Source organism: Anopheles gambiae, chromosome 2, assembly GCF_943734735.2.
Source record: "Anopheles gambiae chromosome 2, idAnoGambNW_F1_1, whole genome shotgun sequence".
In the NCBI taxonomy this organism is placed as follows: domain Eukaryota; kingdom Metazoa; phylum Arthropoda; class Insecta; order Diptera; family Culicidae; genus Anopheles; species Anopheles gambiae.
Window position 1 is genome coordinate 22167794 of NC_064601.1, and position 24403 is coordinate 22192196.

General features: G+C 47.0%; 5 protein-coding genes across 8 annotated transcripts; 2 read left to right on the forward strand and 3 right to left on the reverse strand.

Annotated features, from left to right (window-relative positions):
- Positions 1–11: 11 nt before the first annotated feature.
- LOC1273429 (polycomb group RING finger protein 3) lies at positions 12–2145 on the forward strand. Its single transcript, XM_312405.5, has 4 exons — positions 12–283; positions 414–566; positions 689–972; positions 1091–2145. The coding sequence occupies exons 1-4, from the start codon at positions 178–180 to the stop codon at positions 1214–1216; spliced, it is 669 nt and encodes a 222-aa protein (XP_312405.2). The 5' UTR covers positions 12–177; the 3' UTR covers positions 1217–2145.
- Positions 2146–3224: 1079 nt separating this feature from the next.
- On the reverse strand, positions 3225–4858 carry LOC1273428 (dihydropteridine reductase). 2 transcript variants are annotated; one of them, XM_003436099.2, is made up of 4 exons: positions 4381–4858; positions 3737–4257; positions 3575–3662; positions 3225–3390 (listed from the first exon to the last, which is right to left on the reverse strand). In XM_003436099.2, the coding sequence occupies exons 1-4, from the start codon at positions 4462–4464 to the stop codon at positions 3382–3384; spliced, it is 702 nt and encodes a 233-aa protein (XP_003436147.1). In that variant the 5' UTR covers positions 4465–4858; the 3' UTR covers positions 3225–3381. The 2 variants fall into 2 exon arrangements, with proteins under 2 accessions (XP_003436147.1, XP_312404.2); XM_312404.5 differs by having other exon boundaries at positions 3225–3662; positions 4381–4840.
- Positions 4859–4903: 45 nt separating this feature from the next.
- On the forward strand, positions 4904–6319 carry LOC1273427 (serine/threonine-protein phosphatase Pgam5, mitochondrial). 2 transcript variants are annotated; one of them, XM_061641783.1, is made up of 4 exons: positions 4904–5085; positions 5152–5355; positions 5428–5824; positions 5926–6319. In XM_061641783.1, exons 2-4 carry the CDS (start codon positions 5174–5176, stop codon positions 6202–6204), a joined length of 858 nt encoding a protein of 285 aa, XP_061497767.1. In that variant the 5' UTR covers positions 4904–5085; positions 5152–5173; the 3' UTR covers positions 6205–6319. The 2 variants fall into 2 exon arrangements, with proteins under 2 accessions (XP_061497767.1, XP_312403.4); XM_312403.6 differs by having other exon boundaries at positions 4906–5085; positions 5923–6319.
- A 191-nt stretch (positions 6320–6510) lies between these two features.
- On the reverse strand, positions 6511–15807 carry LOC1273426 (calmodulin). 2 transcript variants are annotated; one of them, XM_061641785.1, is made up of 4 exons: positions 14013–15807; positions 13704–13784; positions 8098–8794; positions 6511–8018 (listed from the first exon to the last, which is right to left on the reverse strand). In XM_061641785.1, exons 2-4 carry the CDS (start codon positions 13704–13706, stop codon positions 7861–7863), a joined length of 858 nt encoding a protein of 285 aa, XP_061497769.1. In that variant the 5' UTR covers positions 13707–13784; positions 14013–15807; the 3' UTR covers positions 6511–7860. The 2 variants fall into 2 exon arrangements, with proteins under 2 accessions (XP_061497769.1, XP_061497768.1); XM_061641784.1 differs by having other exon boundaries at positions 13704–13924; positions 14013–15806.
- On the reverse strand, positions 13945–20529 carry LOC5667449 (bursicon). Its single transcript, XM_061648491.1, has 3 exons — positions 20481–20529; positions 16325–16557; positions 13945–14313 (listed from the first exon to the last, which is right to left on the reverse strand). Exons 1-3 carry the CDS (start codon positions 20527–20529, stop codon positions 14290–14292), a joined length of 306 nt encoding a protein of 101 aa, XP_061504475.1. The 3' UTR covers positions 13945–14289.
- Positions 20530–24403: the final 3874 nt, after the last annotated feature.

Genomic DNA, 24403 nt, shown 5'->3' on the forward strand with positions numbered 1-24403 from the left:
GTGCCCGAACTTTGACAGCGGCCGTAGTTCAGGACGAAAGCAGAGAAGGGAGAGAGAAAGGAAAGAAAGCAACAATAGATAAAAAAGGGCAGTTTTCTAAAAGTCGCGACCAACAAATTCGTGCGATCGTGGTAAAAACAGCATCATCCCTGGGCTTGCCCGGCGCCTGTCCCGACCATGGAAAGACGGATAAAGTTGAAAACACTGAACGAACACATCACCTGCGAGATTTGCCGTGGCTACTTCATCGATGCAACCACCGTAACCGAGTGTTTACATACGTGTAAGGCTGTTGTCTGTGGTGGAGGAGGAGGAGGAGGAGGAGGGCCCGTTTGCCGTGGTTGACCGCGATAGTTGCGGACACAGCACGACCGACCCGCGTCTCACCCTTGTTTCGTTTCGTTTCGTTTCAGTCTGCAAAAGCTGCCTTGTGAAGCATTTAGAGGAAAACAATACCTGCCCAACGTGTGAAAATGTTATCCACCAGTCCCATCCGCTGCAGTACATCAGCTTCGACCGGACGATGCAGGACATCGTGTACAAGCTGGTGCCGAACCTCATGGACAGTAAGTGGGGCAATGGGGTTGCGAGGGATGGAGCAGAGAGTGGTTTTCTGGTCCGACCATCGGAAGGAAGCTTAACCGCACACACACACCACACCAACGCCGTTCCCTTTTACCCTTTGCAGATGAGATGCAGCGGGAGCGCGAGTTTTACAAATCGCGCAACCTGCCCTGCCCGAAGGATATGCCGCAGGTGCACGACAGCGACGATAAGGCGAACGAGCAGGCGCACCAGGAAGCGGACTACCACCGGCAGGACGAGCAGGTTAACGTGTGCCTCGAGTGTATTAGCGACAAGCTGCGCAACCTGAAGCGACGGTTCATCCGGTGTAGTTCGCAGATCACGATCACGCACCTAAAGAAGTTCCTCGCGAAAAAAGTACTGAACGGTATCGACCGATACAAAGATGTGAGTGTGTGTTTGTGTGTAGGAGCCAGTGGTGGAATATAGAGAGACAGAGAGCGAAAGAGAGCAAACAGGAGAAAGTCGGACGATGCTAATTAGCTTTCTTTTTACCCCGTTTTAGATCGACATCCTGTGCAATGACGAGCTGCTGGGAAAGGACCACACGCTCAAGTTCGTGTACGTGACGCGGTGGCGCTTCAAAGACCCCCCACTGAGATTACAGTATCGGCCCCGAATCGACCTCTAAGCAGGCCAGTGGCGATGATGGTGTACATTTTAAGATGTCCAGATGGGGGGAAGGAGCGACAAATGCACTTTTCGAAATGTGTTGATTGCTCTCCCCGTTCCCCCCGCCTTCCCGAATGGGGAAGGCTTACGGATAGGAGGGGGAAGGGTGGACTGTGTAGATAAGACACTTCTTAGGGGTGTGGGTGTGTGGACGCGCCCGTTCGTCCTTCAGATCAGTTAATGTGCAGCAAAACCCGAGCGTCCGGTGATATCAGGAGGAGGTTTATCTTTTCTTTTCGCAGTGTAGCAAAAAGGGGAAAGCACAGGGCATTTTATCCCTACATCACCATTCGTCTTCGTTGTTGTCGCCGAGATCGCTTGGATCACGTGTTTAAGAAGCAAAGAAAGGGAGAGGTTTAGAAAAAGATTTGTTTTATGATCTAGATTTATATGTTTATGTGTTATTTAAGCAGTGTATGTGTGTACATAAAGAGAACGGCAAGCAGACGGAGGAATGCGCAGATGCGGAGGAACGCTCCCACTGTGCCGTGGCGAGCGTTTGTTCCGCAGAAGCAGAAAGGTTTTATTCTAGACTGCCAATGCCAATGCCGTTATGGTGAATAACGCATTGGCAGAACAGTTGCAACGGAACGCGGTGCGTGTGCAGTACGAAATGTATAGCAAAAATTTGGGACCGAAAGGACGAAGCGAAGGGAGCAGTCTACAAAACGGTGGGCCACACTGTGCACGACTCGTTGCACATAGGTGCGTGTAATAATTCTCAATTAAAGAAGGCTAGGAGAAAGTGTGTGTGTCTGTTTGTGTGTGAATGTAGGAGCGACTCGATCACAAGATCACTCTCAAGAGCATGACGTAGTAAAAACAAAAAAAGATGATCTGTATAAGTATTACAATAAATTTATATTCTAAAAACGTGAAACAAGAAAACGCTATCTTTGGACGATAGAAGCCCCGCGGTGGTGATAATGATGAGAACGTTCTAATGATACCGAGGCACCGAGCATATCGCAAGATGTCTTGTCGATGCGAACCTTTTGACCCGCAGCCGAGCGATTAGGTCTTATCGGCAGACCCGAAGTGGCAGACAGATACGGTGTGCCTAATTATGCGCCGTGGTGGTGGCGGGTATGCTAAAGGGCTACTATACTACAAAAACGTGTCTAGCGTGTGTATGTGTGTGTACGCGAGAGAACAATTAACCGATGCAATGACCCGTGAAAATGCGCCACTTCTTACATTGACCCACTGAGTGGAGATTTCTATTTCTTGAAGTCTGTCTGGAAAACAATCGTCGAACGTGTGCAAAGCGCTGGGACCAGTTTCTCAGGCGCGTTTACGTTCGGCCGTACAATAAGTATGCTGACGCACTGGCAGGCTCTCGGTGGCTGACCATTCCTGTTCCGAACCGGTCACGAAATTTACTTTCCTGTCGCACTTGACTTCCGATTTGTGCCCGCGCGCGCGCGCCCACCAGCACACTTTGAACCGGTTTCCCATCGACCGTGAGTGGGGTGAAAGAGTTGAAAAATTGAATTCCGTTTCCTTCCCTTTCCAATCAAATGCTATTCGTTTTAACTAGAGGCAGGTGCTATTTTTTATTTGGCAATTCCTTCCATGCGGCTCATGCTTCTTAAACGCACCCTTCACCAACCGAGCACCACGGTCAACAAATGGGGTATGGGGTACAATTTGGGGAGGGAGAAGCCAGACCAGACTCTGACTCGGACGGATCGCGTGAGACAATACAAACACTCGTTCGCGCCGGCCGCTTAAGCCCAACGGGGGAGAGATCGTTGCTTAACAAAGTCAAGGTTCTTTCAATTCCATGCCGCATTGCTCCTCCGACGCGATTTGCACGCCGTTGTTTTTCTCGTGTTCTTTTGAAGGTCGTCCTATAATACTAACACACGCTGTGGCATTCCGTGTGGCACGTTTGTGAACGCGCGCACATGTGTAAAAAGCGCTATTTCGGTTAACGTTAATAACAATTGATGTTTGGTTTCATGTTTGATTCATTTGCCGTTCAAAACAGCAATATTACACTTTATTTTCACTTAAAGTTTCGATCAACGAATTCGATGCACGCTCAACTTTTAACAATTAAACAACAATGTGCGCCAGTGGAACTGTATGCTGACTCACAGTTTAAGGATTTTTGGCGGTTTACGATTTCTGGAATGTGTTTGTTTGTTTTTGTTTTGTTTTTTAAGTAAATCGACCCCATCATGGAATGTACCGTCACAAAACGGTGGAATCAATGTATAGAAAGAGAGAAAGAAAGAGAGCATACAGTGGAGTTGAGATTCGGGAAGGGCACGGACGTGGTGTGCGGTCTCCCCGCCGCTTAGACGATTACCATCTCTGTTTTGGAGTCTTTGGTAATCAGCTTAACCAGGCTGCCGTTGGCGGGACGCTCCTCTCCCTTGGACCACTTGTGGAACAGCCTGAAAAGTAAATAGCGCATTGAAGCACGGTTTTGTCGACGCGCTCCGCACCAGCCCCACCACTCTGTACTTACTCAGAAAGGAACTCGAGCGGCGTCCAGGTGGACGTATCCGCATCCGGCATCCATTTGCGGTTCATCGGCGTATCGAGCGTGACGGGCAGGATGGACACGACGAGTGAATTGTCCGGCAGGCCCGACTTCTCGCCGGCCAAACTCTTCGTCAGCTGATGCACGGCGGCCTTCGCCATACCGTAGCCAATCATACCCGGGGTACCCTCGAGGGCGGGGTTCGCTCCCGTCAGCACCAGCAAACCGCCTGGCTTCAGATGGTTGGCACCGACCGTCGCCGAGATGGCGGACGACCACACCGACTGCTTCCACATGAGGTCGGAGCTCTTGGCAAGGTCCTTCTTCGCGTTACCTCCGGCCCAACCGCCCGCGACGCAGATGATGGCGTCGAGCGTTTCGCCCTTCAGCTCGGCACCGACCTTGCTCAACACGGCCGCCTCTTGCGCCACCCAGTCGGCGTCACGGTCCACCACGATGTTGGCGTCGGCCGCATCGTTTTCCGTCAGATCGATCGAACCTACCCACTGCCCAAGGACGCGTGCGGTCGAGATGCGGTGAAGGGAAGTGGTGTGTATGTTAAATAATCATTCACTTTCCACCTATTCAGTGGGGAAAATTGTGCAAAAGTGCAGCACTGCATCACTTACCCAGTTGTTCTTTTTGAAGAACTGCACACACGACGCACCGAGAGCACCGCGGCCACCGTAGATGAGAATCTTTCCCGAAGCCATTTTCTGTGATTCACACACTTTTTTTTTCGTTCTTCGATCGATCGAACGCGAGAGCGGCACAAGTGGATGAGGAGATACGTCTACGTTCTCGGACGGTTGCTAGGCGATTAAATTCAACAGGTTACTTCGTTGCTCGCTCGTAAAGACAACTATCGGTGGCGCTTGCACTCAGCCTCTATTTGGAGGGGGAAACTCTTTGGAGCGTATTCTCTCGGAAAGCGAAAAACAGAAAAAAAGTGATGCAAGAATGCTAATTATCAGTGGTATTTCAAGAAGAATGAAAAGCAAAACAGAAACTTGAAAACAAATCTCGGTTTCATTAAAAAAAGAACAAAATTTCCAATTTTCTCACTGGCCCTCAGCAAAAGGGTTAACAAAAGCATTACAACTCTACGGTATAAACCTACGACGCCGCTTTGACAATTGAAGCATGAAAAAAACACAAAAAAGAAAAACACTCGAAGTGAATTCGGTTTCGCGTCGAGCGAGTATTGCCGAAACGCCGTACTTAATTACTTGTTTTGTAGTTCAGTTTATTGTGATAAGTATTGTACGTGTTTAGAAAGTTAAGACTTTAAAGTTCATAGAACATTGTATTCATACGTTGAGTTTATTGTAGGAGTAAGTACCGTGTGGGTTTGCGTTGCCGGTGTAACTGTGCTCTAACCTCAATCGCATCTGTTGCAGAAATCTTAGACCGCTGTAAACCATGGGAGTGTGGAGCCGATTTATGTCGAAAAAGTTATTCACGGGCACCGTAATCGGTGTGGTAGGTGGTGCATCCGGTTACTGGTTTGCGTCGAACGCGTTCGAACGCCAGACGGTGGAAAACTCGTTCACAACCAACTATGAACCGTCCCCGTGTGCCCGATGGGACTGGAACTGGGACCAGTAAGTAGCGCGGACCATGTAGTGAAAAAATGGGTCGTTTTTTACAATCATTTTGTACCCCTCTCTTTTTAGTCGTGACCCGAAGAGCCTTGTAAAGCCACTGAGAAAGGTAGACGATCCGGAATCGCAGAACGATTACAACAAAGCGGTGGAGATGAAGAAGGGCCGCGCCATACGCCATCTGATCCTGGTGCGCCACGGCCAGTACAACATGGACGGGCTGACCGATGCGCAGCGTACGCTAACCGAGCTGGGTCGCCGGCAGGCCGCACTGAGCGGTGAGCGGTTGAAGCAGCTTGCCCTGCCGTACGATGAAATTGTCCGTTCGACGATGACCCGGGCACAGGAGACGGCAGAAATCATTGGCAAATCGCTGTCGCATCTAAAGCTGATCAATTGTCCACTGCTCGAGGAGGGCTCCCCCATTCCACCGGAACCACCCGTTGGCCACTGGCGTCCGGAAGCATCGGTAAATGAGGGTTGCGGTAGAGAGGCTGCGGGTAAAACAGTTTGTCTCACTGATGAACACACCTTCTTTCCCTTCCATCCCATGTGTGCCACTTTTAGCAGTTCTTCCAGGACGGTGCTCGGATTGAGGGTGCGTTCCGGAAGTATTTCTACCGTGCCGATCCATCCCAAAAGTCAGACTCGTACACCATCATCGTGTGCCATGCCAACGTGATACGGTATTTCGTGTGCCGGGCACTGCAATATCCGGCCGAAGGGTGGCTCCGCATTTCCCTTGGCCACGCTTCCTTGTCCTGGGTGTCGATCTATCCCGATGGGCGGGTGTCGCTCCGCACGCTGGGCGACTGCGGTCACATGCCGAAGGAATGTCTTACGCGATAAAGGATGCACCAGCAGGCAAGTATTTTTTAAAGTGTTCATGGTGGCAGCCGGACAACCGTGGTAATCTCCGAAAGATATCGTGATGTCTAGAAATAAGAATTAACACTGAAATGAATGTTACGCCACTGTCCTTTTTGGCCAATTCATGGCCGTCCATTTAACCGAAAGAACGCGAAACGTCCGTTGCCGACTTCATTTTAAACAGAAAAAAAAAAACGCTCTGAGAGGTAAGTGGATTCTCTTGCTTTTCCCCTTCACTAACAATATTTTCGGATTAGAACACCAAACACCGAAGAAACAGTGTAGTTAAACATACATAAAATTCCTTAACATTTATTGATGTTTAGTGTTACGCTCAAGATTGTACACGTGGGCAAATGTGGTAACGAACGTTTGTGACTTTCCTCAAAAGTTTGGTACGTGATTATGCGTGTTTGCAATGCAATGTTAAATAGCATCTTTCAATATGTTATCGTAGTATAGTTTTGATTTGCGAATATTGATGATTTATCTTTTACCGTCAGCAACTGTGGGAAAAATATTAAACTTTTTAATGTTTTACCCTTCAAGACTAAATGCAAAACATTGCTTTATGCAGCACTTCGCGCGTGCTACACGCCACTGTTTATGACATAGAGAGTTTTACAAGCCTTAAGAAATTCGCATACACAGTCCAAAAATACTGAACCTAACTGGTCTATAAAGTAAGTGCATCGCTTACAAGATGAATGTTTTAATAATGTCCCCATACCTATTAGCTAATAGTTGCATTCGCGTGTACGTTGGCGCAAATCGCCCCCCAACTCAACCACACTAAGACCACACGCTCATCGTTCAACAATGATAAATGTACAGTATTAACCAGTGAAAAGAAATGGCTTGAAAAGCTAGATTCAAATAAATTCCATTTAAATAGTTCTACCAGATTTACCGCGCGCCGGTACCGGCTTGCGTGTTGTATAGAGCACGTTTTGCGCAATCCCATACAGTTGTGCGCAAGCAACATCATCCTTGCGGTTGATATGTTTTCCGTTAGTGCTCCGTGTACAGTACCAGACATATTTATCATAGTAGGCGAACACAGTGATTGCAGCAACACGGTCGCAGACGGTAGCTGCAAGAGGAGAAAAACGATTTCGGAAAAAGTGATATCGAGTTCGCGAAACATCTGTTTTGCATCATCTTGTGGCGTGCTTTCCTTGCTAGCGCGGTAACATGCTTTTTCACCTAATTTCTTATTTCCTATCAAATGGTATGTGGTAATTGCTTCTTTTTTATATTTTTATCCGAGTGTATATTTTTGTATTTATTTTTTAGTTTTTTTTTGTTGGTTTTGCTTTCTTCATGTGAAACAGTAAATACGATGGAAAAAGACTTTTAAAAATTTGGCTTTTTTAAGTTATATGCGAGCATAGTGCGTTTTTTGTTGTTGTTGTTGTTTGGTGTAATTTGCGTAATCTTCGCCATTGTGTGTGTGTGTGCACTTTGCAGAACATTGAAATTGCGGAGTATCATTGAACGCTGGCGCGTTCCTTCACACCTATCCAAATGTTACGATGAAGCGAAAATACGATTAAGTTGCTTAAACTGCCGCCGTAGTATTTTCGATAAAATTGGCTTTGCCTGTCCTTTGGCACGCTGCCTCGGCTCGGCGCCTTAAACTTGCACATCGAACGACGGGGAGCGCTGGGAAACGATCTCATCATCCTCATCGTTTTCCTGCGAATCTTCCGGCTCGCCGAGCGCGTGCACAAACTCGTAGAAATCGATCCGCCCGTCACCGTCCACGTCCACCTCCTTGATCATATCCTCGACTGTGTGTGGCGGGGGAGAGAGAGAGAGATTGAAGATAATAATTTGGATCATCAGAAGGACCGCACTGACTCTACTTACTCTCTTCCTCGTCCAGATCTTCGCCCAAACACTGCAGCACCGCGCGCAGATCGGACGCGGTAATGTAGCCCCGGTTGTGCTTGTCGAACACCCGGAACGCATCGCGCAGCTCGCGCTCCTCCTGGTCGGCCGACGTTTCCGCCACCGTGTCCGTCATGTTGGACATGATGTCGACAAACTCCTCGAAGCTGACGTTCCCATCGCCATCCACGTCAATCTCGAGCAGCATCTCCTGCAGCTCCTCGACCCGGGCAAACTGCCCGAGCGAGCGCATCACCGTCCCGAGCTCCTCCTTCGTGATCGAACCGTCGTTGTCCTTGTCGAACAGCCGGAACGCCTCCCGGAACTCCTTCATCTGGTTCTTCGAGATGAAGCGTTTGTTTAGGCTGTAGCTAATGTTGGTGCCGGACGTGAGCGAATCGGTCGTCTGCGAGCGGCGCTGTTTGCCGTGCAGCGGCACGTTCGCACCACCCTCGACGAACACGTTCCCGTCCAGGCTGGAGCAGTCGCTGGGCGGTTGATTGAGGCTGTCCTGCCGGTACGGATCGATCGGGGAGCGGGAACTCGACCGGCCACCGCCACTGTGGCCGCTGGTCGAGTCGGGACGATGGGAATGGTACTGCTGCTGCTGCTGCTCATTGCCCGCGTTCGGTCCCGCCTCCGGTGCAGTCGTAGGGTCGTTGTTTGTCTGTCGGGTCTGTTGGGGTTGGCATGAGAAGGGGTGAGAAAGGTGAGAAAAAAAGGATAATATTTGCTTAGGACTGACGGTTGTGACGTGGAAACGATAAAAACATACGCCCGTTTGGGGGTTTCTGCTCTTCTGCTTATACCTACTCTCCCGCCCTTGTTGATTGCATACGTAATAGGTAAAGCAATTGAATCAACACACATGGCACGGAGAAAGGGTTCCTCCGGCACAACGCTGTGAAACCCCCGGTGAATATCCTCGCCGTGTTTTGTAATCCTACCGTTGACAAGTGGTGGTAATACGAGAGGATCAACACGTGTAAACACGGGTGAAGTGAAATGTGACGGCGTGAAACAGAAAACAGGCCATTGCCACCCTCACCACCACACGCCATTGCCGGTAGGTTGTCGATAGAAGCGATATAAATTTAAATTTAAATTCTTTTGCTTCTTTTTTGTAGGTATTTCTACCGCATCCAAACGCTGCCGGAAAAGAACCCATCCCCAACCCATCCCAGCACCGGCTGCTGCTCCACCACGGCACCGAAAAGGTACCGTTGTCACGTGCGAAAAGGTGGTTAATATGATTTGATTGACTCCGAAATGCAATCACGAGCTAACGCGCCAAACACGTTTTTAAATTGAATCGAACAAAAAACGCCACTCAACGCGCGGGCATCCTGCAACACACCGAACGAATTGGTTGGAAATGGTGAAAAACTCACGTGAAAACAGCATGTGAAAACAGAAAACCAGAACTCGGTCGGTATACACTCGGTTGGGTTTGCGGAAACGAAATGTTTCACATTGAAAGGTCGTTAGTTATTTACGAACGTTAGTAAACAATTGATTGCATTCCACAGTAGCAGCAGCAGCCGGTCGGCATGACACAAATGCGCTTGGGTTGGAAACGTGAGGAAAGTGGGGGTACTCTGCTGCTTTGTTATAGTACTTGGCACAAAATTAAATGATGCCAACGATAAAAATCGTCCCTTTTGCCCTTCCGGGTTCAGTCGGGGGCTGTTCAATGACACGTTTGAAATGAAATGTTTGCCAATGACAGCTTTTGCGTGGGAAGGGGCCGCCGTTTTCCCCCGGGGTTTCCGGAACCGTAAGCAAACAATGAAAGTAGTATAATTTGTATGCTTTGCGACCCTTGAGAGGACTGAATGGGCATCTGAGCACAAACAAAAAAACCTCCCAAACGTTTCTCAATGGAAAGCATTTAAAGTGTACAGATTTCATCGCTGGCGGCATGCTGCAAACGCTAACGGTGATAAGGGAGAAAATAGCCGCACTCCTTCCCATGCAAATAGTATTGATTTTCCACCCATATTTTATGCGTAAAAGTTATGCGTTATTTCCGCTTCGGATTGCGTTGCCCGTTTCGTGCGGGAAGGACTCAAAACTCGGCTTCAAAGTGAATTGTTGGCAAATATTTGACGAGTTTTTGATGTTTCTATATACCCGGCGGCTGACGGTGGTGGTACGGCGTTTGTAACGAGCCCTTCCCCTTTGCCGTCCCGTTTTGTCGATAATTATTGGCCGGTACCGTAGGCTTGTCCGGGGCATCAATTTCGGCCTTTGTTTGTGCCGCTATCGATGGACTCTTTAATTTTGTGGGGCAAGAAGTGGACAGCCATTGTGGAAAATGGAATAAAACGCATTAAATGCTGTTAAAGGTGTAAATGACGATCCTGATGGGTGTAATGGATAGGTTGAAAATTGAAGTACTCTTCGCGCAAAGTGTTCCTTTTTTTTGGCAATTTTCAAAATTCATAAAGCGAGCTCTATCTCCACGCCACTGCCGTACAACGTACAACAGCAGCCAATTAGCCCACTGGCGTTGCACCATCTGGCAGGCGGGCCCTATTCCTAGTATCACGTGTCCTTTGATGCTTTACTGTGTGTGCGCGCCATGTTGCGTTAATCATTTCATCATCATCATCATCATCATCGTTACCGTCATTTTATGACAAAAATCGATTCACTTGTTCCTTAATGTTCGGGTGGACATTATTCGGAAACATTATAACAGCACGTCGACAATAGCAAATGACGCTACACGCAACCGGCACCGCCGGTTCTCATTATCGTCATCGGTCGATTTCACGGGTTCATGGGCGCCAGCGGAATGGAAAGCAAACAAAGTGGCTAACAAGAAAAAAAGGAAAAGAAAGCGCCGAACATCGATGTCGTCGAGAGCAACAAGTCGCGTAAGTGGGATTTTGAGCCGCCGGTTGTTTTTCTTCTTTTTGCGTTAGGGTGTTTAGAGAGTTGGTGAAATTTAGCAGCAATTTAAGGCACTGTGCAAGCACGTGCGGGGAGCCCACACTCACCACCATCTGCTCATTAAAATTCGTGTGTGTGTGCTCTCGTTGTGGGCGCTGAGCGAAAACTTAATTATAGTTAGCTTCGTCGTTTTGTGCAATGGTTGTTTGGAACGGGAGAGACTTGGAGCCTGGAAGTCAATTCTGAACGTCTCGCAGATCTGTGCCGTCTGTTCGCTGGGGGGCTGCAACATTTGACTCGCGCTGAGCAGCTTGCCGGAGACCATCCGAAGACCCGGAGCAACAGGAGGATCTTGCAACTTTAATAAGTTAATTCCCTGCTTCAATACTCGGGGGAAATTTGATTGACATCAAGAGCAACTTAGAGCTGGTCGGCTAGCCGTTCGCTCTTTGGTCAGCGTATTAAAGCAATATTTGTTACCCCAGGGCTGAAAGTACGCTATACCAAGTACGCAAAAGGGAGACTGAAAGTCAGCAAGTTTATCAAGCAGTGGTGCTTGCATCTCGATCGCCCAAGAAACAGACGATGTTGATAGGACAATTTTTCTTACTTGCGCATTTGCTTTGTAGCGCGAGGTCAACCACCACATGGCACGCACAGGAGAGTGTGTCTGAGCGAGGACAGAAAAGAATCTCATGTGCCACCGGTCCTCCCAGTACCGTGTTGGTGTGACAACCATTTCTCCGCATTTCTCCAGGAGTCGTGTGCCAGGAGCGTACGAGTAGCAGGCGGTGGCGTTGGAAATCGTCGCATAAAAGATTGCCAATGTCGTTACACAGCTTGATGCTCCTGACGACAACCGCCCCCCGCCCCCAAGAAGGAGAGCACGATAAAAGCTAATGGTCAAATAGTGTTTCCCCCCGTCGAGTTGAACGGTTGACCTTTGTCCGGTGCGGGAGTTCATTTCTTTCCACTGAAGTCACCGGCATTAAATGGCACTTTCTTCAGATTGTAGTGGTTTAATCTGTCATGGAATGGTTTCGGCAACACTCACTGGTAGTGATTTGGTCTTTCCCATTCCGTAAGTCGTAGTCGTGTAAGCCGATTCCAGCTGAGACACAGCTCCACAGAACAAGAGGTTGTGTGTTTGTGTTTGTGTGGAAACATGCATGAAGTATGTTGTCAAAGTTTTCGAAACCATTAATGGGGAAAAGCATGGTTTTACAGTTGAGTAGCTGGCGCTGGCACTGGGTAGCTTTGTAGGAACGAGAGACGTCCCCGAATAGGCACAGGCTGTGTAAAAGGGCGTGTTCGTAAGAAACCTGATAAAATCTCCTGTGTGATGTAAAATTAGATACAGTAACAGTCTCCGATCGGGGAAAGCTTTTCCCCGGGTGTTGTGTAGCGCAACTTCCCCGGTATCGGTATAAGCTGTTGCGTCAGCCCTACCACGACAGTTCTCCACACCGTGCAGAAGCGGGAAAGCAATCCGCCAAGCCTGAGCCATCAGAAGAGGAACTCCCACTACACCGAACCTGCGCGATAACTAAATAGTAAATTTATTATTAACATATGCATATGATTTACACGCTGGAGGCGGTGGAATGGCACGAGACGGCTGGTATGTTGGTACACTTTATCAACTCCCTTATCTCTCGCACCCGTACCGCATTTCTGAGGACCCAACTCACACGTGCAGGGCGGCTGGATGTGAAAGCATGCCCGTAAACTAACTTGCGTGCGCTTTTATCGGCCCCAGCCACAACCCCGCTTTCCCGATTACGAATTTTCGACGGGTGCGGATGCCCGGGAGGAGGCGCGCCCTTTCTGCTAATGACTAAATTATTACGCTCTTTGTTTCCGTATGCGCGTGTGTGTGGAAGAGAGTCAATGGTTGGGAAATAAGCCTCCGACCCGACTGCGACCAGACCGCGAATCCGGTAATCAGTTTAGGTGGATTAATTTATGGCAGATTAGAGAATGTGTATTCATCAACCTTTGGGCAACGTGTTTCGGTGGGCAACGAATGAACTGTGAACGGGGACGGTGGCCCACCAGCGTGGGAAATATATCCTGCCCCTCCTCCAAGCTCTATCTTGCCGGAGAAGATAGCGTCCGATAGCGCAAAGTGCGGTCCCTTAGTGTATGAGAATGTGTTCAGGTGTGCGCCGTGTCTTCGGCACGATAAGATGCTGCTCGCGTTGTGTGTCATTTAATTAGCATTATCCTAAACTTTATGGGTTTATTAAGAGGATGAGAATGGCTGCAGAGGATCCTAACATTGTTGTAGACTGGAAAACGGGAAATTGAATTGTGTTGGACCGTCTTCTTGCTCCACGTTGTTCCTTTTTGTGTAATTGAGATGTTTGAAGTACTTTAAAGAGTATATACCCTCTGATGCGCCTCTTCTGGGTAGAAAAGTTTCTTCTTCAATAGCTCTCCAACCCCTCCCGCTATAGAATCTAATTATCTCAACAGCCATATCGCAGCGCGAAAGTAACGCAATTTGTGCTCAGCTCTCAAACGTCAGCCAGAGAAGTTCGGTGGAAGCGTGTTTCCCCGTTTTTTTTGTGTGTGTTTGACGCATTTCTCACGTCCAATGGCTGCGAGAGCCGGCCTTTTGGAGACCGTAAAGAGTTATGTCCCTTTTTGCTTGCCCTCCCCTCAATGCTACTACTTCTACTCACCATGATCAGTTGTCTGATGTCTTTGACGAAGGTCGATGCAGTGAGAAAGTTGTTCACCGCCGAGAAGATTTTTCCTTCCAACTTGAAACGGTTTTGGGGGGTGTTAGTATGCTACGTAGAATCCGTCGTGATGGTGGTGGTGGTGGTGGTGGTGGTTTTGGTGACGGTGATGCTGGGTGCGCTCGTGCCGTCGACCCTGTCCTAAGGATGGTGGAGTGCCGCTAAGGGGTTGAGGGAACGATGGGAGCGATGGGGAATGCGGTGGCACGGATGCAGGGGGGTTTGCAGGGTTTGTTGGAGTTGCCTTACCACAGAGGAGCGCAATGATTGCGATTGATGATGATTGGGGAACGTGTTGCTGATTATGAAGTTTCACTCCTCTGCTTGCTCTCACGGTTGCTCTGCTAGGCTGCACCCGTTAACACCGAGCGACATAAAACCGTGCTGGAACTGTGCGTTTATTCTGTCACACTGTAAAAGAAACACATCACATCCACACAAGCACGTAAACACAGTTCCCACCACGATATTGCGATCGATCGATCAATCAGTGTTTACGAGGATCGTTACGGAGATTTGCGCAGAACTACGCAGAATTCACCACATCATACTGGAAGGTGAGAGAAGAGATGGTTAAAAAAGCAATGCACACGTTCAAATACAGTTCAATTGCCGGGCCCGATGGGGACACAATTCCGCGTGCAGGTCTTCTTGCAGGACCTGCTCTCGGGTGGAGAAGATCTTGCCAACTGAATCGCGATATTCTGTCGAGAGAACCAAACCAAACAGCCAGGGAACACGTAATGCGATGTGTGTGTGTCCCCTTAGGATGACGCACACGTTCCGGTGCAAAGTTAGCGGCCACCACCACCACCATCACCACCGCTGCTGCCTGCGCTGTGTGTGATTAACGAAGGGGATTTCTTCAAAGTTTTGTCGTCGTTTGTTTGATGTGCACAACAACAATCGTCATCGGCACATGCTTGTTCATTCCTTTCCCGCCACTGCTGCTCGGGCGTACGTTGTCCACGTACGAATCTGCAGACATGCTGTGTTTGTTTTACTCTTTGCATCTACACTGCCAACACACTGTCGTGTGTCGTTCATGAATGTGTAATATTTTATCGGCTCAAGAGGCTCTGTCTCACCGTAGGGACACCGTAGTTGGGGTGAGTTGTAGGTCACCGATATAGCCATCTGTACACCATATATCGGTATGTGCTACTGTGCTTAGAATGCAGCCCGTGCGTGTGCCTGCTGCCTGTGATTACCCCACCAGCGGTGGCCCCCAGAAGCTGCGCTCGCTCGCTCGCTGTCCATCAATCGTTCGGATTGGCGGTTCGAAGTTTATTGCTCGCTTAATGTGAATGTAAGTGCACCAGATTATGATCTCGCACTAGACGTAAACGGCGCGCTGTAAAGCACACACCGCCACCACAAAACGGTGATGATTTATACTTCCTGGTACAACAAGACGCGAGTGCTCCGGCTAAAATTAATAGCTTTAGTAAAGATAATTAAAAAAAGACGGCGCTCCAAAGCTCCAGTGTATTTCCATTTCCTGAGTGCTGCAAAACGGGTAATATAATTTGCCAAAACAAGCCTTCATCCTAACGAGAAGCGCACACTTCCGCTTGCATTTATCGTTAGTGCGGAGTGTTTATGCAATTTTTGAACGCAAGAAGTACAACGTTTGGGGGGAAAGCTGGGCAGCTCAACCACTTCTTTCGCGTTCCAGTTAGTAGCGCACGTTAGCACACACACACACACCCAGCACAAGATGAAGCATAATTAGTGCACGAAAGCAGGTGGAGAGATGCGTACGGGTAGAGAAAGCAAAGCTAAACGGAAAGGGCCTCGCTCTGGCTTAAGGACGTTCTCCAGCAAGGCAACGGCACAACAATCGGTTTAAGACAGGACTTGAGAATGGGTGGGGGGTTAGAAAAGAAGCACACAAATTTATCAAGCTATGGAAAGCAAAAAGGCAGCAACAAACAAAAAAAACGAACCCCCGATGCAACATAAAACTTTCGCCCCGGGAAGCAATAAAGCGCGCACAAAATATGCTGCCAAGGCGTCGAGTTATCCAGGTCAGTTTTTGCTTGCGCTGGGGCCCAGCTTTTTTGCATTGGATGGGATGCTGGCAGAAACTTTTCCATCCCCCCCTTTTTTCCGGCAGCGTGTTTCGTGTATATAGTTCGTTAAATGGGAAATTGTGATGCAACAAAGCAGTGTGAGCGTGAGAGAGGTGGGAATTATGTTAGCGCAGCTTTGACTTCCTGATCCTGGTAGATTGGGGCGGTGCCGTAAGGGAAGGGGAAAGGGGAAAAGGGAAGGAAAGGTGTTGGTGGAAAGTGTAGTTTTGCAAAAGTTTTTGGTTTTTTGTATGCCTTGGCTTCCACTTGGCTGTTGGGAAACGGTACAGGACTTCCCTTGTGGTCCGGTACCTTATCGTACGGAATGCGAATAAGCGCCCGTTGGCTGCTGGCATGCTTAACAGAGAGCTAGCGAGAGTAGCGAGTGACGAACGGCACACACACACACATACACAAGGAGACACAACATCATCATCATCATCATCGGCACGATCAAGCACAGGCACAGGTCGGTACGACACCTACTTTGCGGAACTTTTTCTCGCCATTCTTCGCCTTGGGACAGAAGAGCGACACGGACGCTTCCCGTTCGCCCGACTCCTGGCAGCACATGCAGGACCGCTCCATCTGCCAGATCTTGCTGCCGGACACCTGGATGTAGCTGGCGCAGCGGCCAATGCACGCGAACGAGGGGATCGGTTTCGGCACGCAGCCCGGATACTGCAGCACGTGGATGACGGGCGTTACCTGGCAGTCGTCTGAGGAGTAGTGTGACCCACCGTCCTCTGACGCGTTCCAGTGGTGGTGGAGAGGAGGGGATGGCCAGGAATGTTGAAGTCCACGTGGATTTGTGTGTGTGTGTGTGTGTGTGAAGAGTGTGATGGAATGTACGAGAAAGAGAGAGAGAGAGAGAGAGAGAGAGAGAGAGAGAGAGAGAGAGAGAGAGAGAGAGAAAGAGGCACAGAAAATGGGATACAATAGTTTAATTTCCAATGCTCCAAAGCTTCTATTTGCTGCTACCCAAAAAGGTTTTGGGGGTAATGGGTTAGTGTAAAAAGAGAAAAGAAAAAAATGGTGTGACAGAAATTTGGTTTGCTCTCTGGTGGTTGATTCGTTTTGGTGGTTTGTCGATGGGGTTTGGCGAAATTGAATTGTGGTGAGGGAAGCGCGCTCGGTGATGGTGATGACGATGGGAAATGGTTGCTGCTTGCACTGCACCCTGAAATTGTAAAGCCACATATGTGAATGCACGCGAAACAAATTGCATTAGGGAGATAGATTGCGTGTGTGAGTGTGTGTGTGTGTGCGAATTATTAGCTGACCAACAGACACTACTAGCCTGGAGAGGGAAGGGGAGGGACCATGTGGATTAGCAAACAAAATCGTCAGCGTCGTTTCCGTCAACCTGATCGATCGGCACCGTTGTTCGAACTGCAGCTGCAAAAGCAGGGATTTGTACCACCAGTCAACGCAACCAGTCAATGATGGGTGTTTTTCCCCACCATTATCTAATGGAGTTCAATTTGTCAGCAGTAATCGGATTTGTTGGCATCTCCCCGAAACGTCACAATACCCCGCCGTTTGCCGTTGGTGCAATTCAATCCACTACGACGACACTCGATGCACACATTTTTTTAGCACAAAACGTCGCATCTTCACAATTTATTGCTTTCCTCCATTTCATTTCACCAACACACACACACACAATCGGTACGAATCGACGGTTTGTCGTAGGAAGATAGGGTTAGGGTGCTATTTTTATTGCACCCGCCTACTGCTTCGTGGGAATGGTTGCGATCGAAATCGCAAAGGGAAGTGTGTTTTTTCCAATTGGATTTTTTCAGTTAGACACGGAGTTGGTATGACAACGGTGACGATAGCCAATCGATAGGCAATTTATGGCAGTTCCTGGCGGAGTGTCCCCGTGTGCACTATAAATCTGTGAACCCACTGGACAGAAACCGGACTGCTAACCCAAACCCCTAGTAACTACAGTCTGTTCCCGAGTTACGCGGTTTCTGCGTTCCCAACGAATCCGCGTAAGTCGAATTTCACGTTTTTTGACTAAAATTCTATTGAATACTCCGAGTTTTTTATTTAATGTAGTACTTTTATACACTTTATCGTTTATTTGTTATGATTCGTGCAGAAAATTCTAATATTTCTGGCTGTTAAGCGGATTCAATTTGTTAGCAAAAATGAAATTTATACCGATCTAAAGGCAAATTGTATTGATTTGACATTTAATCTGTCAAATTTAGAAAACCGCGTATCTCCGAATCCGCGTAAGTCGAGAACCGTGTAACTCGGGAACAGACTGTACTTCTAGGCAGTGGTCGTAAAATCAACACCATAAGGACAGATGCACAAGAATAAGCTCACGCTATCGTTAAATGCAATTTAATTATTTTGATAGCAGTTTATTGCTCCTTTAGCAATGGAATAATTTAAGTTGAATTGCAAAAATCCCACACATAAACTTCGTCGGTGCAGTGTAAGACCAAAATAAGGCTATTGTAGCACAAAATTACGATTATTGCATTATATTTGACTGCTTTAGATCTCCAGGGTCGGGCCTAAATCTGGCCAGCGTGGGATAAAGTTTTGTGATTAACTTGCTTGCTGAATATTCATCATCCGATGCCGGTCGTCGTTGTCGTTCCTTAGCTGTTCAAAATCTCAGGTTGCTCATTTCGAACAAGCTTTGGAAGCTTTTCCAAAAGGTATTTCGTTTGCTTGTGTGTGTGTTTTGTCTTTTTTTTTTTGTGTGTGCCTGCCAGGAGGAATTGAGGTAAAATGTAATCCCTGCTTCACGGAATTGCTTAGATGAGTTATGATGTTTTAGCCGGACCAAAAAGAGAAGCTATATTTCTGCAGAAACCGACATACTCTCTGAAGCGGGAAAATTGGTTTTGCTATGTCCGACTAGGGTAAATGTACCAATAGTGGTGCAATTTGTGGTGGTACAGATGTATTTTAATGGATTTAAACTGTCAGGAAGGACAATTTCTGAACATTTTAACACATAACAGTTGGAATATGTTTTATCTTCGCAATCACAACCATTTTTACCATGAAACACGTCAAATTTACGAAAAAATACACATTTTTGTGATTGCTTCGTTGTACCTATAATGGTGGTATGGTTCCTATAGTCGTCGTATTGTGTTCCTATAGTGGTGGTAAACAAGGATGCCTCAAAACAGTGTATAATATCAATATAACTTAGTTTTGAAGCTGTTTTCGTGTGAATAGCAAGGATTACTGCAATAATAATGATTTCTTTCGTAATTTGATCGTAAAAAATGTATGAATTTGGTTGATGAAAATATTGACTAAAGTACTGAAAGTATTGACTGAAGTACCTGTCGTCCACCCATACCCAGAAGAGTTTGCTTGATTTGAAGTCGATTTTTCACTCAGCCAAATAAGCGAATTATGGCCTTTGTTTGGTAAATTACTTACAGAAAACTCATTTTTGTTGCTTATTTTAATGAAAACAGTACGACAAGTCAAAAATGTCGTTGAAAAAATCTAAAATTACCTGTTTTTATTGGTTTTAGAACTAGGACCACTATAGGAACATGCCTGTTTGGTGTACCTATAATGGCACTATCGTAAAAAACACTTAAAAATACGTAAACATGGTCAAAAGCCAATGAATTTGAATAAAACAATATCATTTGATAACAATTATGTTAAAAAACTAATAATTGCGTTGTTATGTGGTCATTTAGAACGTTAACAAAAATATGAGCATCGTTATGAAATCCTAAGGATTTTGGAAAAATGTTGATACCTTTTACAAAATAATGGATTTTTCGGTCACTAAGAAACGGAATGGCCCCATTTCATTTTTAAATCCTTTGTAAAAGACTAGAGAACATTTCACACTATCGTATAAAACTTAACTACTATTAATTTATCGTATGAGACGCATTTTAGTGCAATACCACCACTATTGGTACTAGCACCACTATAGGTACGTTTACCCTACTACTACTACTGCTTTGCTTTGGTGCTTTGTGCTGTTAGGCTCACATTTCTGTACGTCCATGATGAAGCAGAATGGTTGTGGATCAAGGTGTCCAAGGTCCAAGAGGGGATCAATTATAAAGAGGCGAAGAAGCGTTGGTCGGAAACTACCGGTTAAGCCATCGAAATCCGAATTCGAAATTCTTGTGTCCTTTCTTGATTGTGACTTTTGCTTTGATATATACAAAGGTTGGCCACCGAACGAGGTAATCCCAGCACTGGACTCTTCGAAGTCTTTGATGCTTTTCGTTTCGTTCCATCGAAAACTTTCATCGACACGTCAGTATCGACGGGCAAGAGTAATAAATCTGCGTCCCCGTTCCTCTTCTTCATCACACAAACACACACACACGGCGAAGTCTGGCGAAACGTGCTCTTTCAAGAATATCATTATACCACCATAAAGCGAGCTCCCTCTCTCTCTCTGGTACACTGAACATTGTGATAGCTTTTCGTCCTTTTATTTGTTGCTTGTTAGTGCTCCCACACGCAACTGCTTCTCGATTTGTGTCGATTTGTCAATCCGCCCGCTCCCCCGACAAAGCCGAACGAACAAAGACGTGACGTGATTCGTGTTGTCAAACAACTCTTCAGCTATCAGGTCCTGCATATACAGGCCCATCCATCCGTTCTTCGTCCCTCTTACGCTCTAGAACTGCTTCTAGCAGTTCATCGACGCGCCGGCATGTTGACATATTTGGACACTTATGTGCCGTGTTTGTCCCATACCGTCCAATGGCTGCCAATTCGCAATGCACACCTCTCACACGTTCTCTTGGGATGTGTGTAGTTTGTCAAAGTGAGCTGGCACTAGACACTAGAACTTAACTAGGTGAGATCGAATCGATGGACGGCGGATGTAATCAAACTTTGTTCCTGCCATCATCATCATACTCATCATCTTCATCATCATCATCATCAACAACAGCGACACTACAGCAAGCACCAACGCTCCTCGTTATGCGCGCGTGTGTCCTTCTCTTAGACTTTGGACGTTGGAATATGGTCTGTCGGAACTCCCGGACAGCACGAAACATGAAAGTTGTTTGATTATGAGACCCACCCCACGTTGCGGTGTACGATCTAAGCAAAGCACACGGTGGGACGGGATGGTAGTTTTTATTGCAAACCGGACGAGATTTGCTGGTTAAACACAGCTGGTTAGCTCTATAATTCTAGGAGGGACGACACGCCGCGATACGACGTCCCCGGGCCAGCGAGGAATGTGTGTGTGTGTTTAACTTTTGTCGGGTCGTAATGGCCATCTGTCGCCCGGTCAGTTAACACGCTCTTTGACTTTGAACTGCTCTCGTGCACCACCATAGGGGGTTGGGAATTTATGCGATTCGTTCGATGCAGAAAGGAAAGCAATGAAGTTAGCGCACAAACTTTCCACGGGACGAAGAATTATCTGTTTCGCTGGACTTAGTGCGGGACAACGAGAAGCCATTGAACTTGGCAACGTTAGGTTTCGTTCAGTAATCGGGAAGAGTTGATAGAGACCGTACCCTGGGAGGAATGGCCGTACCGTCCTATGGTTGGAAGCTTAATATATTGCAGAACGGAGCTGCGATGATGTGTTAACTCTGATTGAGTTTTATTGAGTGAACACAACGACCAGAGGACGATGGCACAACGGATTAAAAGTTAACGTATGTTACGAACGTTTGGTAGTATCTTTCCTCGGTAAAAGTCATCCTACCCATCATGTGATTATGTTCGGGATATTGGTTGAGGGATTTATGGACGGACGAAATGGGTGCTGTAAATGGGAGCAATATGGATGATTGGGGGAGAAGAACTAATAGTAAGCTACTGGTGGACGCCACCTATGCTGTCCTAATTGGGTCACCAAGCTGGGAGCAAACGGTTATCGATCCATATTATTGCTCAGTCCATCCATAAAAAGTTGTGAAATGGTAAAAAGGACAGTCAGTATCAACTCGTACGACTTAACGACATGCCCGTCTTGGGTTCAAACCTCAAATGGACCGTGCCGCCATACGTAGGACAGACTATCCTACTATGGGAGGAAATCAATTAGTCACTGAAAGCCAAGCCCACAAGTGGTACAGGCCAGGCCTTGACCGACAACGGTTGTTGAGCCAAAAGAAAAAGAAGGAGATTCCTGGAGTACATTTAACGACTTAAAGTCAATTTAAAGGGATACTATAGAACGTTGTAAATCACTACTAGCCAAGCTCACTAGTAGTTCAGGCAGGCCTTGACTGTTCCAACATGCTAATAATTGTACAATTGAGCCGATTCCGTGGTATAGACGTAGAACCAATCGTAGATCATCATGATCATCTAGTTCTACCAAGACAATGTACCTTTAATCTTCTTCATTGTTCACAATTAGTGCCTATTTTGAACATTGCAGAACAATTATAATTACGCTAATAACGGACGCTCCGGGTAGGATATGATACAGCACAATAAGTATTTCCAGCATTCACACCGCCCACTTACACTGATCACACACACACACAAGCTGAAATTAATGAACACCTTTCCCTTTTGCCACGTCTAACTACTATGCCCAGGAAGCCAGAAAAGGGTCATTTATCATGCCAAATGCCATGCCAAGGAGGAAACAAAAAACGGCCCCCATTACAATGAAGGAAAACTTCAGTTCTCACAACTCCGACAAGTACACACTGTTGAGCGATATTGCCTCACCATTGCAAGGGTTTTGTCGGTTCAGAGTGTGGGAGATTTCGATTAAAAATGGCCAACATCAATCATAATAAGCCCCATGGAGTAAGCTCACTCCAGACGGCAACAAGGAGGTGGAAAGCACAGAAGAGCGTCTTGTTGTTAATAGATTTCTACGCGCAACGGTTGCAAACATCATCCTTTCCAGCCTGTGTTGGTCAGTTATGTATTTGCCACTTTTAGGAAGTGCTGGAAAGGACAAAAACATCTTCCATTGTACAACAGTACGGTAAGATAAGTGCCACCGAACACCGAACATAGAGCGAAAAGAGAAACACTTGAATGTAAGTGATGATTTCCGTACCTCCGGTTGATTGTTAGGCCCGTGGGAAATTGGAAACGCAGAAAGAATGATAACCCAGGGCAAAACACTACAAAAATCCGTACCAGATTAAGCGGTACAGACCGACTGGCGGTACGAAGTGTAGCACAAGAGGAAAAACAATATCAAAAAAGTGCTGTGATTCATAGAAACCCACGTTTGAGTTAATATTCAAATAAGAGGACTTTATCTTAACTACCGAGAGAGAAAGAGAGTACCGGTGATGAAGCAAAACGACCCATACCGAACGGTGAGGAACCGGGTTTGCCATTCGTAGTTCCGTGTTTCGAGCAAAAACAAAAAGAAGAAGGAATTACCATTTAATAAAGAAACTTCTAGTCCCTTCTGTGCTTTACTTCCAGGATCGTTGAGTAGTTGAAGGAGATGTGCCCGTGACGCAGACAGAGCCCACTTGTTCTCACTGCTCAACGAGGAAGTTCAACGTGGAAGCTCAACTTGTTCTAGAAAATCCATTGGAGCAAAGCCAGTGGGAAATGTCTCTGCAGAACACGCGGAACAGGAAATTCAAGCAAATCAATTCGATAACGAGCAAAATGATGCCCTCAGGAGAATGCGTTTAGAAGCGAGGATATACAGTCGCAAAAGAGCGTCGTCGGTACGCGCTGTAAATGTTCCCGCTGGCATGCCTTAAAATATCACCCAAATACTTCCCGCACTGGCTGTGGTTGATCTACTCATCCTTCTACTAATGATCGGGAATCTTCATCCCCCTCTGGATTCTGTTCTGTAACCAACATCAAGCGGATGCATAGCACTTCCATGGAAATTGGTGACACACAAACACAAACATTAAGGACTTGAAAATTGCGACTCAATGGAGGAGTGCATGGAAGGAATCGCTTTATGCCGTCGGAACGGGAAACGAGCGTGGAACATTCCAACCAAACAAAAAAAAAAACTCCAATAGGACCTTCCAAAAACCCCAGCATCTTTTGTGGTAACTCTGCCGGCGGGGTTTTGATACGATTACCTCCGAACCTCTAGGCCACCGTTATAAGATTCGCTTTAGTTCCGAACAACAGCTAACACAGAGAGAGGGAGAGATAGAGAGAGATAGAAAAAAACATTGAGTTTTTGATCAGCAAAGCGAGATCTGCTAAAAGGATGGCGCGGGTTGTTTTACGGTATAATGTACCATACTTTACCGCCCTGGGTTCCTTTGCGGGGAATGCAAGAACGGTTATGTTTCCTTTCACTCGGGGAAAGCATCCCGAGGCGCTGTGTATGTGTTTTTGTGTATGTTGCTGCAACTGGGAAGGCTGTGAAAATGGTTTTGTTTGTGTGTTTGTCTGTTGGTTGAGAAAATTGTGGCTTTTCCAGGAAAAACAAAAACGGTTGTAAAAAGCAGTAATTCTACTGCAAGGGTGGAATGCCTTCGTGGAAGAATAGCGGCGGTCGGTGCGTGTGCGGTACGTTGTGCACAATAAAAGCACAAAATGCCTTTAGGGTGGGACAGAGTAATTGGGGTACAAACGGGGCTGAAAAGAAAATGACAACTTGCTAAGGCA

What these genes read in the sequence shown, in the direction of transcription:
- LOC1273428 (XM_312404.5), bottom strand. Translation starts at nt 4,464, where the DNA reads ATGGCTTCGGGAAAGATTCTCATCTACGGTGGCCGCGGTGCTCTCGGT. An exon ending in TCTTCAAAAAGAACAACTGG is followed by an intron (nt 4,258 to 4,380) that starts GTAAGTGATGCA and finishes GTCCTTGGGCAG; the next exon opens with TGGGTAGGTTCGATCGATCT. An exon ending in CCGCTCGAGTTCCTTTCTGA is followed by an intron (nt 3,663 to 3,736) that starts GTAAGTACAGAG and finishes TTTACTTTTCAG; the next exon opens with GCTGTTCCACAAGTGGTCCA.
- LOC1273427 (XM_312403.6), top strand. Translation starts at nt 5,174, where the DNA reads ATGGGAGTGTGGAGCCGATTTATGTCGAAAAAGTTATTCACGGGCACC. An exon ending in TGGGACTGGAACTGGGACCA is followed by an intron (nt 5,356 to 5,427) that starts GTAAGTAGCGCG and finishes CTCTCTTTTTAG; the next exon opens with TCGTGACCCGAAGAGCCTTG. An exon ending in ACTGGCGTCCGGAAGCATCG is followed by an intron (nt 5,825 to 5,922) that starts GTAAATGAGGGT and finishes TGCCACTTTTAG; the next exon opens with CAGTTCTTCCAGGACGGTGC.
- LOC5667449 (XM_061648491.1), bottom strand. Translation starts at nt 20,529, where the DNA reads ATGTCAACATGCCGGCGCGTCGATGAACTGCTAGAAGCAGTTCTAGAG. An exon ending in GCTAGAAGCAGTTCTAGAGC is followed by an intron (nt 16,558 to 20,480) that starts GTAAGAGGGACG and finishes ACTACTCCTCAG; the next exon opens with ACGACTGCCAGGTAACGCCC. An exon ending in GCGAGAAAAAGTTCCGCAAA is followed by an intron (nt 14,314 to 16,324) that starts GTAGGTGTCGTA and finishes CTCACCTTCCAG; the next exon opens with TATGATGTGGTGAATTCTGC.
- LOC1273429 (XM_312405.5), top strand. Translation starts at nt 178, where the DNA reads ATGGAAAGACGGATAAAGTTGAAAACACTGAACGAACACATCACCTGC. An exon ending in AACCGAGTGTTTACATACGT is followed by an intron (nt 284 to 413) that starts GTAAGGCTGTTG and finishes GTTTCGTTTCAG; the next exon opens with TCTGCAAAAGCTGCCTTGTG. An exon ending in GGTGCCGAACCTCATGGACA is followed by an intron (nt 567 to 688) that starts GTAAGTGGGGCA and finishes TACCCTTTGCAG; the next exon opens with ATGAGATGCAGCGGGAGCGC.
- LOC1273426 (XM_061641785.1), bottom strand. An exon ending in AGATCTGGACGAGGAAGAGA is followed by an intron (nt 8,019 to 8,097) that starts GTAAGTAGAGTC and finishes CGCCACACACAG; the next exon opens with TCGAGGATATGATCAAGGAG.